General features: G+C 51.0%; 1 protein-coding gene across 1 annotated transcript in view; it reads right to left on the bottom strand.

The window, feature by feature from the left end:
* fez1 (fasciculation and elongation protein zeta 1 (zygin I)) overlaps positions 1-9559 on the bottom strand; it is a 93211-nt gene extending 83652 nt beyond the window's left edge. Inside the window, exon 1 of the mRNA XM_078206134.1 lies at positions 9252-9559. Coding sequence (XP_078062260.1) covers positions 9252-9559 — 308 coding nt within the window. The remainder of the gene's footprint in view (positions 1-9251) is intronic.
* Between the last annotated feature and the right edge of the window lie 4791 nt (positions 9560-14350).

Consider the following 14350-nt stretch of genomic DNA (forward strand, 5'->3'; position numbering starts at 1 on the left):
TGGATAGAAACTGTCTAGAGAATATCTACACTTTCTATGACAGAAAATTGCTGGAATTCTCCGACCTCACCCGCAACTGGGATTATCCGGTCCCGCTGAGGTAAATGGAGATTTCGCTGAACGCCAACTTCTCTGTTTTCGCTGTCAATGGTAGCGGGCGTAAATTGCCGGAGAATTCCGGCCTACATGTCCAGAAGAAAGCAGCCTGGCTTTTTCCTAAATCTAAAAGTCAGGATATAACAGCTTCATTCTAGGGAATGACGGGTGGTCTTTGGGATGACAATGGAGGGGATAATGACTCTAGGTGACAGTGGAAAATGGGGAATAGGCGTTCAGCAATATATCTAATCCCGCTGCCTTAAAAAGCAATCGGGAGAGCTGTATACCGAGTGGCTGACCGGGTACTGCCCAAGGATTTTAATACAGCAACACGAGATCCAACAAGGCACAATTAAAGGCCCCACAGGTCAAGGTTTTATGTGCCAGCGGAGGCTGAGATATTCCACAGATGGAGTGGGACCAGCTGGAGAGAGGCAAGGGTCTCTGTCTCCATGGGGGTACCTCAGGATAATTACCACCACTGCCAAGGGTGCCACGGTGGCACAAAATGGCACAGTGGTTAGCACTGCTGCTTCACAACCGCCAGGGACCAGAGTTCAAATTCCGGCTTGGGTCACTGTCTGTGCGGAGTCTGCACGTTCTCCCCGTGTCTGCGTGGGTTTCCTCTGGGTGCTCCGGTTTCCTCCCACAGTCCGAAAGACGTGCTGGTTAGGTGCATTGGCCATGCTAAATTCTCCCTCAGTGTACCCGAACAGGTGCCGGAGTGTGGCGATTAGGGGATTTTCACAGTAACTTCATTGCATTATATCTGGCAGCTCAAAAAAAGATGCAGTAGAATCCCAACTCCTGTTTATCTCCTTGTGTAGGTGTTAGAGGCAAGGAAGAGCTAACCTCTGCAAGCAGCAAGACTCAATCTGCTCACTCTGACAGCAAAAATTCTAAAAGAAAGATTTGTACTTATAGAGGGCCTTTCACATCCTATTCACGTCAGAGGGGAGGACAATGCTGGAATTTGCTGCAATGTCCACCACAATCACATAATCGGTTCAGATTAATAATCAAAGCTGACGTGAATAGGATTTGGACAGGACCACAGCCCATGAAGAAAGAAAGTGCTCGTATTTACAGAGCCTTTAATGACGTCAGCAAACCGCAAAGTGCTTCACAACTTCTGAAATGTAGCTGCCGTTGTAACATAGGTGACACGGCACCTAATTTCCACACAGCCAGGTCCCACAATGTGTCAAAACAAGTTCATCTTTTTTTAAAGTGATGTTGGTTAATGGATAAGTGTTGGTCAGGACTAAAAATCATAACATATAAAGCCTTAGGAATAACTATCCTGGCCTATAATCCATCACCATGGCACCAGTGAAAAGGATGTATCTTACCACTTTATTCACACTCCAATTTACCTAGTTCCCAATGATAAAATGTGGAGTAGATCCTTTGAGTGTACATATGATACACATACTGCCTTTGATTTGGGTCTTTCTATGATTTTTTCCCCAGAATCTTAGTTATTAAATCAGGATCTGCAAATTGAATAGTCTAAAATCTCTCCATGGCCTCACCCCTCTACCTTGTAAACACCTCCAGTCCTATTTTCCCCAAACTAACCGCCCTCTTGTCCATTGCTAATTGTCTCCTTCCTTACCACTGGTGGCCGTGCCTTCAGCTACTTCAACCCGAAAAGCTCTGAAATTCCCATTCTAAACCTCTCTACCTTTATCGCTGTGATAGCGCTTGACCACATTATAGATGGCATGTCTACTATGGCTCTCACCAATTTTTACTGATGCACCATAGAAAGCATCCTTTCCAGACGTATCACAGCTTGGTATGACTCCTGCTCTGTCCAAGACCGCAAGAAACTACAAAGGGTTGTGAACGAAGCCCAGTCCATCAGGCAAACCAGCCTCCCATCCATTGACTCTGTCTACACTTCCCACTGCCTCGGGAAAGCAGCCAGCATAATCAAGGACCCCACACACCCCAGACATACGCTCTTCCACCTTCTTCTGTTGGGAAAAAGATACAAAGGTCTGAGGACAGATACCAACCGACTCAAGAACAGCTTCTTCCTTGCTGCTTTCAGACTTTTGAATGCACCTACCATATATTAAGTTGATCTTTCTCTACACCTTAACTATGACTGTAACACTATATTTTGCACCCTCTCCTTTCCTTCTCCCCTATGTATTCTCTGAACAGTATGTTTTGTCTGTATAATGCAAGAAAGAATACTTTTCACTGTATCCCAATACATGTGACAATAATAAATCAAATCAAATTATTTTAAAAAGTCGTTGTGGCAGTCAAAGGTTCAAAACTTGGTGCGATAGACACAGGTGAGTGGGCAAAGACGCCAATCGTGAAAGAACAGTCAGAGTCTGGTTGACCTTTGGTAACACTGTTTGTTCCAATAGGGTTCAAAGTGATTCTTAAAAGAAAGGGTGGACCATGTTGCATTTCAAAATTTCTGCCTGCAGCCATTCATTTGTTTAATGAGTAAATGCAGTGACTCTGCACTCTCGGTGTGGAGATTGCAACACAGGGGGAGATGTGAAGACAACACTATTGTGCCATCCACTAACCTTCATTCCCATTGGGAGAGGCTCAGGGTGCCACTAACTAAATTAACCCTTATGTCCTAACTATAGGGAATCAAACACATACAGAAATGTGTTACACTCAAGACACGGCACAGATGGGATGTGGGCATCAAGTGTTGAAATAACATCATGAATCATACGGGGTAAAGCTCCGCTGTTTAGTCAATATCGTGCCAGTACCAAGATGTGTAATCTCCTTGAAACAAACTCCATTATTCCAAATAATCTATGCAGGCAGCCTTCACGGTGACAGTTTCATCTGTCTTTCAGTGCAAATAAAAAAGAGGAAAGCCTTAACCTCCGATTGTGCCAAAATGCTTTAGCCAGTGACGTAGGCCAATTTGTGCACAGCAAGCTCCCACCAACAGCAATGTGTTAAAGACGGATTTTATGAGGGATAAATATTGAGATGGGCACCAGGGAGAATTCCTCCCCTCTTTCTTGAAGTAGTATTATGGTATTTGTTATAAGCAGCAGATGTGTCCTTAGTTTCATTTCAGTTCACTTTGCTGAGGAATCACTAATGACCACTGGCTGCTATCTGCCAACAACTCGAATTATTGAACCAATCTAGCACATCCTTAATGGGGGTCAGTTGGCAACTGAACTGGAGTAGAATCATTGAATCCCTACAGGGCAGAAGAGGCCATTCAGCCCATCGAGCCTGCACCAACAACAATCCCACCCAGGCCCTATTCCCGTAATCCCATATATTTACCCTGCCATTCCCTCTAATTTATGCATCCCAGGACACTAAAGGACAATTTAGCATAGCCAATGCACCTAACCTGCACATTTTTTGACTGTGGAAGGAAACCCACGCAGACATGGGGAGAATGTGCAAACTCCGCACAGACAGTGACCCAATCGGGAATCGAACCCAGGTCCCTGGAGTTGTGAGGCAACAGTGCTAACCACTGTGCCACCGTGCTGTAATTTTAACTCGTCACACAGGAAACTCACATGATGGGGTGGGATGTCGCTCTTACACCTCTCCAATATTACTTCAATGCACAGTAGAATCGGGAGGTCTTGTGGCACAATGGTAGCGTCCCTACCTCCGAGCCAATGGTTCTAATCCAACCCCAGGACTCGATAAAGGTGCATTCATAACGGTCAAACAGATTGAGTGTCAACCTGCAAATCCTTCCAAACACGCCAATGGCTGGCGGTAAGAGCGGGACAGACCCCTGGTCAGCACCTGTTGTGAAGAAGGACCTCTCAAGCTATAAGCCCCTGGCAACAGGCTAGCGACCTGTCCAGGGAATTACTAGCTATGGAAACAAATGAAAGTCTGCCTTAGTGCACCACTAGATGTGGGAGGAGAATTAGAACAGTAGAGTCATAGAGGTTTACAACATGGAAACAGGCCCTTTGGCCCAACTTGTCCATACCGCCCAGTTTTTACCATTAAGCTAGTCCCAATTGCCCACGTTTGACCCATATCCCTCTATACCTATCTTACCCATGTAACTAAATGCTTTTAAAATGACAATATTCTACCTGCCTCTACTACTACCTCTGGCAGCTTGTTCCAGACACTCGCCACCCTATGTGTGAAAAAATTGCCCCTCTGGACACTTTTGTATCTCTCCCCTCTCACCTTAAACCTATGCCCTCTAGTTTTAGACTCCCCTACCTTTAGGAAAGGTTGTTGACTATCTACCTCATCTACGCCCCTCATTATTTTATAGACCTCTATAAGATCACCCCTAAGCCTCCTATGCTCCAGGGAAAAAAGTCCCAGTCTATCCAACCTCTCCTTATAACTCAAACCATCAAGCCCCAGTAGCATCCTGGTAAATCTTTTCTGCACTCTTTCGAGTTTAATAATATCCCTATTTCTATAATAGGCTGACCAGAACTGTACACAGTATTCCAAGTGTGGCCTTACCAATGTCTTGTGCAACTTCAACAAGAAGTCCCAACTCCTGCATTCAATGTTCTGGCCGATGAAACCAAGCATGCTGAATGCCGTCTTCACCACCCTGTCCATCTGTTTCTTCACTTTCAAGAAGCTATGAACCTGCACTCCTAGATCTCCTTGTTCTATAATTCGCCCCAACTAATTAGGGACAGTCAGCATGGCTTTGAGTGAAAATCATGTCTCCCAAATTTAATTGCGTTTTTTGAAGGGGTAATCAAGAAGGTAGATGGGGACAGTGCAGTCGATGTTGTCTACATGGACTTTAGCAAGGCCTTTGACAAGGTACCGCATGGTAGATTGTTGTATAAAGTTAAATCTCACGGGATCCAGGGTAAGGTAGCCAATTGGATGCAGAATTGGCTTGATGACAGATGACATGGGGTGGTTATAGAGGATTGTTTTTCAAACTGGAGGCTTGTGACCAGCAGGTGTGCCTCAGGGATCGGTGCTCGATCCACTGTTATTTGTCATTTATATTAATGATTTGGATGAGAATTTAGGAGGCATGGTTAGTAAGCTTGCAGGTGACACCAAGATTGACGGCAAGATTGTGGACAGTGAAGAAGGATTGCAACGAGATCTTGATCTATTGGGCCAGTGGGCTGACGAATGGCAGATGGAGTTTAATTTAGATAAATGCGAGGTGATGCATTTTGGTCGATCGAACCAGGACAGGACTTACACAGTTAATGGTAGGGCAACAACTTTATGCAATAATCTACCATGCGGTACCCTGTCAAAGGCCTTGCTAAAGTCCATGTAGACAATATCGACTGCACTGTCCCCATCTACCTTCTTGATTACCCCTTCAAAAACTCAATTAAATTTGGGAGACATGATTTCCACTCACAAAGCCATGCTGACTGTCCCTAATCAGTCCTTGCTTCTCTAAATGCCCGTAGACCCAAGAGATCCTGTCTCTCAGAATCCCTACTAACAACTTACCCACTACAGACATTAGGCTTACTGGCCTGTAGTTCCCAGGTTTTTCCTTGCAGCCCTTCTTAAACAGAGGCACAACATTTGCTACCCTCCAATCTTCAGGCACCTCACCTGTGGCTGTCCATGATTCAAATATGTCTGTTAGGGGACCGCAATTTCTTCCCTAGTCTCCCACAACATCCTGGGATACATTTCATCAGGTCCCGGGGATTTATCTACCTTGATGCACTTTAAGACTTCCAGCACCTCCTTCTCTGTAATATGTACACTCCTCAAGACATCACTATTTATTTCTCCAAGTTCCCTAACATCCATGCTTTTCTCAACAGCAAATACTGATGAGAAATATTCATTTAGGATCTCACCCATTTCTTGTGGATCCGCACATAAATGATCTTGCTAATCAGTAAGAGGCTAAATCTCCCCCTATTTACTCTTTTGCCCTTAATGTATTTGTAGAAGATCTTCAGATTCTCCTTTGCCTTATCTGCCAAACAATCTCGTGCCCCCTTTTTGCCCTCATGATTTCTCTCTTAACTCTACTCCGACACCCTCTATACTCTTCAAGGAATCCATTTGATCCCAGCTGCCTGTGCATGTCATATGCCTCCTCCTTCTTCTTGACCAGAGCCTCAATATCCCGAGTCATCCAAGATTCCTATTTCTACCAGTCTTGCCCTTCACTCTTCATTGTAGAATTGGATGCGTGCAAAATTAGCATTGGACCTGAACCCATCAGCTTCTTGATAAGTGGGTTAGGCTAAAATTGCCTCTATTAAACCAGTCTCCGCATAAGCGGATGAACAATATTAGATATTAACCAGTAGCTCGCAATTTACAGCAAGTAGGCTGGAAAATATGGACTGGTAAATGTAAGAGCAGAAAACCCCCAAGCAAGATTACCTCTATCGACATAATTACCTATCACACTATACTGCTTGTCTCGGATACATCACCAGTTACCTTTAGACTGTTGTTAGATAGTCAACTGCAGCAGGCTTTCTACACTCAGAGAGATGTGTTGGCCAAGATATCAATTAATGCACCACTCTTTAAATACAGGCAACACGGTGGTTAGCACTGCTACCTCACAGCGCCAGGGATCCAGGTTCAATTCCAGCCTTGGGCAACTGCCTGTGTGGAATTTGCACGTTCTCCCCATGTCTGCGTGGGTTTCCTCCGGGTGCTCCGTTTTCCTCCCACAGACCAAAGATGTGCAGGTTAGGTGAACTGGTCATGCTAAATTGCCCCCTAATGCCCCAAGATGTGTTAGTTTGGGGGATTAGTGGGGTAAATACATAGGGTTATGAGGATAGGGCCTCGGTAAGATAAAAAGGTGGGTTGGTGTAGACTCAATGGGCTGAATGGCCTCCTTCTGCACTGTAGGGATTCTATAATTACAAGATCTGCACTGAACTACATGAAAGGATGAGACCTGTTTTATGCCTCTCTAAAAGACAGCATCTCTGACCATGCAGCACCTTCAACGGAAAATCAGCCTAATGCGTTTAAACGCTGTTTGGGAATTCATTATCTTCCAAGTTAAGGGAAAGAGTGCTTCCCACTGGGCTATGCTGGTTCTCAGCTAGGAAGCAGGCAGGCAGTTGCATAACATTTCTGTTTGAAGTGATATTAATGCTCAGTGAGATCAGGAAGCTGCAGACCACTTATTGCACTGGCAGCAACTTTCACATAACTATTGTATCGATCTTGTGTAAAGGTTTCTCACTGTTCTGCCATTTCCAATTGGATTGCAGCTAATGATGATCCCAGATCACATTCCAAAACATGCTGAAGTAACCACACCTTAACATCACTGACTCCGAGACTACTCTGACCTCCAGCACCATCCCCAATTCACAACTAATGTGATCGTCTGGCTATTTATGTTTCCATCATTCTTCTCTCTCCTCAAGGTGTGGACTCTGTTACCATTCTATCATCTGGTGGCAGCCCTTCCGAGTGACTAGAATACACGTGTAATCCTAGGCAACGAGTAAAAGCAGGCAATTTGATTGTGGGTGGCATCACATTGTGCTAAATTTGTTAGGTTACACAGATGAAGGGCATTGTTTAAGTAAGCATTTTGAACATCTATAAATAGGGGACTGTTCTCCCTGGTCGTTAGGATCTGATGCTGTTACTGCCCGGCCCAGGTTCGATTCCTAATCAGGAGTGATAAATAGGGGACATCTGGGCACTGGGGGTGAGGGGCGAGTTGAGAGAGTGAATAAAGTCAATAAACTCGCTCAGTAAAGAACACCTCTGTCTCTTGGTTTTGACTTTGCCAATCAGCGTGAATTCTATTAACACAGGGTTAGGTAAGGGTGCCCTTACCCTTATATAACATGTGAGCTCATGGCACACACAAACACACATGCATGGACATACACACACACGGACGCATGGGCACGGACACACACACGGGCATGGACACACACACGGGCACGGACACACACACCTTCCAGGTTGCTGAACAACGACCAGAGGAAGAGTTAATCTTCCGCTTTCTTTACCCACAAGGTTAATCACTGTCCCCTCATTGCAGCACCAGCCAATTCAACATACCCTGGAGATGGCACAAGACACACTCCTACCTGTCCTTGGCTCAGTGCTATGCAAACCAAAACCCTTGCCCGAGGCAGCATCAAGGGAGCTACACTTCTGTCTATTTCCCACTGACTGGGGGACATGACAAAGGACAGCCAATCGGCAACACAGCCTTCCCTGCATCAGTGAATGTGGAGCACAGCCAGGGTGTGCGCTATTACCATTGAGAAAAGCTTCCTCACTGTTGAGTCCGGATATGCAGAATCTGTTCTCCTAAAAGCATCGGTCATTCCGCCCTTATGAGAGGCACACCGGGCAAAGTCCTCCGAAAATGCTGGGCACCGATGCCCCTCCGGGGGGGACGGGGGTAACAAAGCAGCCTCAAGTGGGCAGCACTGTAGCCACTATGGAATGTATTACATCTCATCTGGGAATGCTTGGGAATCTAGGTTTTATCTTCATAACCCTCTGTATTGCGGAGTTATCTGTAATACATCTTTCTCATTCATTCCCTCTCTCTCTCTCCTCATCTACATACATGCTGAGATTTTGTGCCTCGCTGCTGGTTTTCGATCCCTGCTATTTTACAAGGCTGTTGGCCAATTTTAATGAGGTTTGCAAAAGGAAATAGATAGAACAAATATTTTGGCAATCTGCAGAATATTTTTAAACACACCAGCTTCCCATTCTGGGTTCTTAGCACGTCTTGTGTAAAGCAGGGTTGCATTACACAAGATGACAGCAATTAGGACATTATGGTGTCTTTTTGGGGGGGAAAAAGGGGGGAATTTTGTGAATTTGCCTTCCCCCTGCAGTAAGCTGAAGATGTGAATAGCTGAATACTGGGTCACTGTTAAAATACATCTGGTGGAATGACAAAAAGGGGAAAGGTTTCCAACTATCAGTCCTATTCCCATCAAAAACCCATTGAGTTTAATTCCGTTTTCACAGTAACTTCATTACTATGTGAATGTAAGCCTACTTGTGTCTAATAAATTAATAATAAAATAAACAATTCAGAGGGTGAATTGTCAGCCCATTTTTTTTGCGGAGTATTTATGCATGAAATCTCCAAAGGCGGATCAATAGGAATGATTTTAACTGAGATTAGATTTTGTATTTTTTATTCTGAGGTTATTTATAACAAAGCAACTCACTCATCATCCCCGACCAACTCCTCCTCCTCCTCCGGCGGCTGCCTCTTCACCGGGGCCAACTTCTCCGTCTTCTCGTTGTAATTTCGGAAGCAAACGTTGAGCTTCTCGTCGAAGTCATTCACCAGGTCCTCCATCGACTTGAAACTCATCATCTCGGTGCTGAAATTGTCCAGCTCGCCCATCTCCTCCAGCTGCTGGCACAGCCCCACCGAGCCCAGCTCATTCAGGTTCTCCTCCTCCTCCCGCCCCGGCTTCAGCTCATAGAAATCCTGCCATTCCTCATCCAGGGTCACCAGCGGAGCTGCCATCGCTGCTGCTGCTGCTGCTGCCGGCAGGGCCGGAGAGGCTGCACTGCCAGGGGGGTGGAGAGAGTCAGCGCTCGCCGGCGGGGCCGGAGAATGAGCGGCGGCGGCGGAGAGGCTGCGCACTCAGCAAGGTGAGCTCATCGCATCAGCATCAACACTGCCTGGAACAGGGAGAGAGGCTGAACCAACCTCCCACACACCCTCACACACTATCCCCACCCCCCAGACAATCCCCACCCCCCCCCCTCACACACAATCCCCACCCCCAGACAATCCCCACCCCCCTCACACACAATCCCCACCCTCCTCACACACAATTCCCACCCCCCAGACAATCCCCACCGCCCTCACACACAATCCCCACCACCCAGACAATCCCCACCCCCCCCCAACACACAATCCCCACCCCCAATACAATCCCCACCCCCCTCACACACAATCCCCACCGCCCTCACACACAATCCACACCCCCCTCACACACAATCCCCACCCACCAGATAATCCCCACCCCCCTCACACACAATCCCCACCTCCCTCACACACACAATCCCCACCCCTCCTCACACACACAATCCCCACCCCCCTCACACACAATCCCCACCCCCCCTTACACACACAATCCCCACGCCCCTCACACATAATCCCCACCCCCCCTCAAACACAATCCCCATCCCACCTCACACACAATCCCCACCCCCCTCACACACAATCCCCACCCCCCTCACACACAATCCCCACCCCCCTCACACACAATCCCCACCTCACGCCCTTCACACACAATCCCCACTCCCCCCACACACAATCCCCACCCCCCCCTCACACACAATCCCCACCCCCACTCACACACAATCCCCACCCCCCTCACACACAATCGCCACCCCCCCCTCACACACAATCCCCCCCCCCCTCACACAGCTATCCAATCCCCACCCCCCTCTCACACAATCCCCACCCCCCTCACACACAATCCCCACCCCCCTCACACACAATCCCCACCCCCCTCACACACAATCCCCACCCCCTCACACACAATCCCCACTCCCATCACACACAATCCCCACCCCCCCCGTCACGCACAATCCCCACCCCCCTTCACACACAATACCCACTACACCCTCACACACAATCCCCACCCCCTCACACACAATCCCCACCCCCCTCACAAACAATCCCCACCCCCCTCACACGCAATTCCCACCCCCCACACACAATCCCCACTCCCTTACACAATCCCCACACCCCCCACACACAATCCCCACCCCCCTCACACACTATCGCCACCCCCCTCACACACTATCCCGACCCCCTCACACACAATCCCCACCCCCCCCACACACAATCCCGACCCCCCCCCACACACTATCCCCACCCCCCTCACACACAATCCCCACCCCCCTCACACACAATCCCCCTCCCCCACCTCACACACAATCCCCACCCCCTCACATACAATCCCCACCCCCCCCTCACACACTATCCAAACCCCCCCTCACACACTATCCCCACCCCCTCACACACAATCCCCACCCCCCCCTCACACACAATCCCCACCCCCACCTCACACACTATCCCCACCACCCCCCTCACACACAATCCCCACCCCCCCCACACACACAATCGCCACCCCCCTCACACACACACAATCCCCACCCCCCTCACACATAATCCCCAACCCCTCATACACAATCCCCACCCCCCTCACACACAATCCCCACCCCCCACACTACAATCCCCGCCCCCCTCACACACAATCCCCACCCACCTCACACAATCCCCACCCCCCCTCACACACAATCCCCAACCCCCTCAAACAATCACCCTCCCCCTCACACAATCCCCACCCCCTCACACAATCCCCACCCCCCTCACACAATCCAAACCCCCCCTCACACATTCCCCACCCCCTCTCACACATTCCCCACCCCCTCTCACACATTCCCCACCCCCTCACACAATCTCCAGACCCCCCTCACACAATCCCCACCCCCCCCCCACAAAATCCCCCTCACACTATTACCCACCCCCTCACATAATCCCCACCTCACCTCACACAATCTCCACCCACCCTCTCAGAATCCCCACCTCACCTCACACAATCCCCACCCCCCTCTCACACAATCCCCACCCCCCTCGCACACAATCCCCACCCCCCTCGCACACAATCCCCACCCCTCTCGCTCACAATCCCCACCCCCCTCACACAATCCACACCCCTCTCGCACACAATCCCCACCCCCCTCACACAATCCACACCCCCCTTCACACAATCCCCAACCTCCCCTCACACAATCCCCACCTCCCCTCACACACAATCCCCAACACCCCTCACACACAATCCCCACCCCCCTCACACACAATCCCCACCACCCCTCACACACAATCCCCACCCCTCATCACACACAATCCCCACCCCTCACATGCAATCCCCACCCCCCCCTCACATGCAATCCCCACCCCCCCTCACATACAATCCCCACCCCCCTCACATACAATCCTCACCCCTCCCTCACACAATCCTCACCCCCCCACACACACAATCCGCACCCACCCCACACACAATCCCCACCCCCCCTCACACAATACCCAACCTACTCACACAATCCCCACCCGCCCTTCACACACAATCCCCCCCTCCCTCACACACAATCACCACCCCCCCCCACATATAATCCCCACCCCCCCTCACACACAATCCCCAGCCCCCATCACACGCAATCCGCACCCTCCCCCCTCACACAATCCCCACCCCCTCACTCACAATCCCCACCCTCCTCACACAATCCCCACCCCCCCTCACACACAATCCCCACCCCCCTCACACAATCCCCCTCCCCCTCACACAATCCCCACCCCCTCACACAATCCCCACCCCCCCTCACACAATCCAAACCCCCCATCACACAATGCCCACCCCCCCCACAAAATCCCCCTCACACAATCCCCACCCCCTCACATAATCCCCACCTCACCTCACACAATCCCCACCCACCCTCACACAATCCCCACCCACCCTCACACAATCCCCACCCCCTCACATAATCCCCACCTCACCTCACACAATCCCCACCCACCCTCACACAATCCCCACCTCACCTCACACAATCCCCACCCACCCTCACACAATCCCCAACCCCCTCTCACACAATCCCCAACCCCCTCTCACACAATCCCCACCCCCCTCGCACACAATCCCCACCCCCCCTCACACACAATCCCCACCACCCCTCACACACAATCCCCCCACACAATCCCCCCCCCACACAATCCCCAGCCCCCCTCACACAATCCCCAGCCCCCCTCACACAATCCCCACCCCCCCTCACACACAATCCCCACCACCCCTCACACACAATCCCCCCACACAATCCCCCCCCACACAATCCCCACCCCCCCCACACACAATCCCCAACCCCCCTCACACAATCCCCACCCCCCCTCACACACAATCCCCACCCCTCATCACACACAATCCCCACCCCCACCCCTCACACACAATCCTCACCCCCCCCATACAATCCCCACCCCCCCTCACATGCAATCCCCCCCCTCACATACAATCCCCACCCTCCCCCTCATATACAATCCTCACCCGCCCCACACACAATCCTCACCCCCCCCACACACAATCCGCACCCACCCCACACACAATCCCCACCCCCCCTCACACAATCCCCACCCGCCCTTCACACCCAAGCCCCCCCTCCCTCACACACAATCACCACCCCCCCCACACATAATCCCCACCCCCTCTCACACACAAACCCCAGCCCCCATCACACACAATCCCCACCCCCCCCCACACAATCCCCACCCCCTCTCACACAATCCCCCCCCTCACACACAATCCCCACCCCCCCTCACACACAATCCCCACCCCCCCTCACACACAATCCCCACCCCCCCTCACACACAATCCCCACCCCCCATCACACACACAATCCCCACCACCCCCCCCTCACACACAATCCCCACCCCCCTCACACAATCACCACCCCCCCTCACACAATCCCCACCCTCCCCTCTCACAATCCCCACCCTCCCCTCACACAATCCCCACCCCCTCACACATAATCCCCACCCCCCTCACACAATCCCCACCACCTCACACACAATCCCCACCCCCTCACACAATCCCCAACACCGCTCACACAATCCCCACTCCCCTCACACAATCCCCACCCCCCTCGCACACAATCCCCACCCCCCTCACACACAATCCCCACCACCCCTCACACACAATCCCCCCACACAATCCCCCCCCCCACACAATCCCCAGCCCCCCTCACACAATCCCCAGCCCCCCTCACACAATCCCCACCCCCCCTCACACACAATCCCCACCACCCCTCACACACAATCCCCCCACACAATCCCCCCCCACACAATCCCCACCCCCCCCACACACAATCCCCAACCCCCCTCACACAATCCCCACCCCCCCTCACACACAATCCCCACCCCTCATCACACACAATCCCCACCCCCACCCCTCACACACAATCCTCACCCCCCCCATACAATCCCCACCCCCCCTCACATGCAATCCCCCCCCCTCACATACAATCCCCACCCTCCCCCTCATATACAATCCTCACCCGCCCCACACACAATCCTCACCCCCCCCACACACAATCCGCACCCACCCCACACACAATCCCCACCCCCCCTCACACAATCCCCACCCGCCCTTCACACCCAAGCCCCCCCTCCCTCACACACAATCACCACCCCCCCCCACACATAATCCCCACCCCCTCTCACACACAATCCCCAGCCCCCATCACACTCAATCCC

The sequence above is a fragment of the Mustelus asterias genome, unplaced genomic scaffold (genome assembly GCF_964213995.1).
Source record: "Mustelus asterias unplaced genomic scaffold, sMusAst1.hap1.1 HAP1_SCAFFOLD_1298, whole genome shotgun sequence".
NCBI lineage: Eukaryota > Metazoa > Chordata > Chondrichthyes > Carcharhiniformes > Triakidae > Mustelus > Mustelus asterias.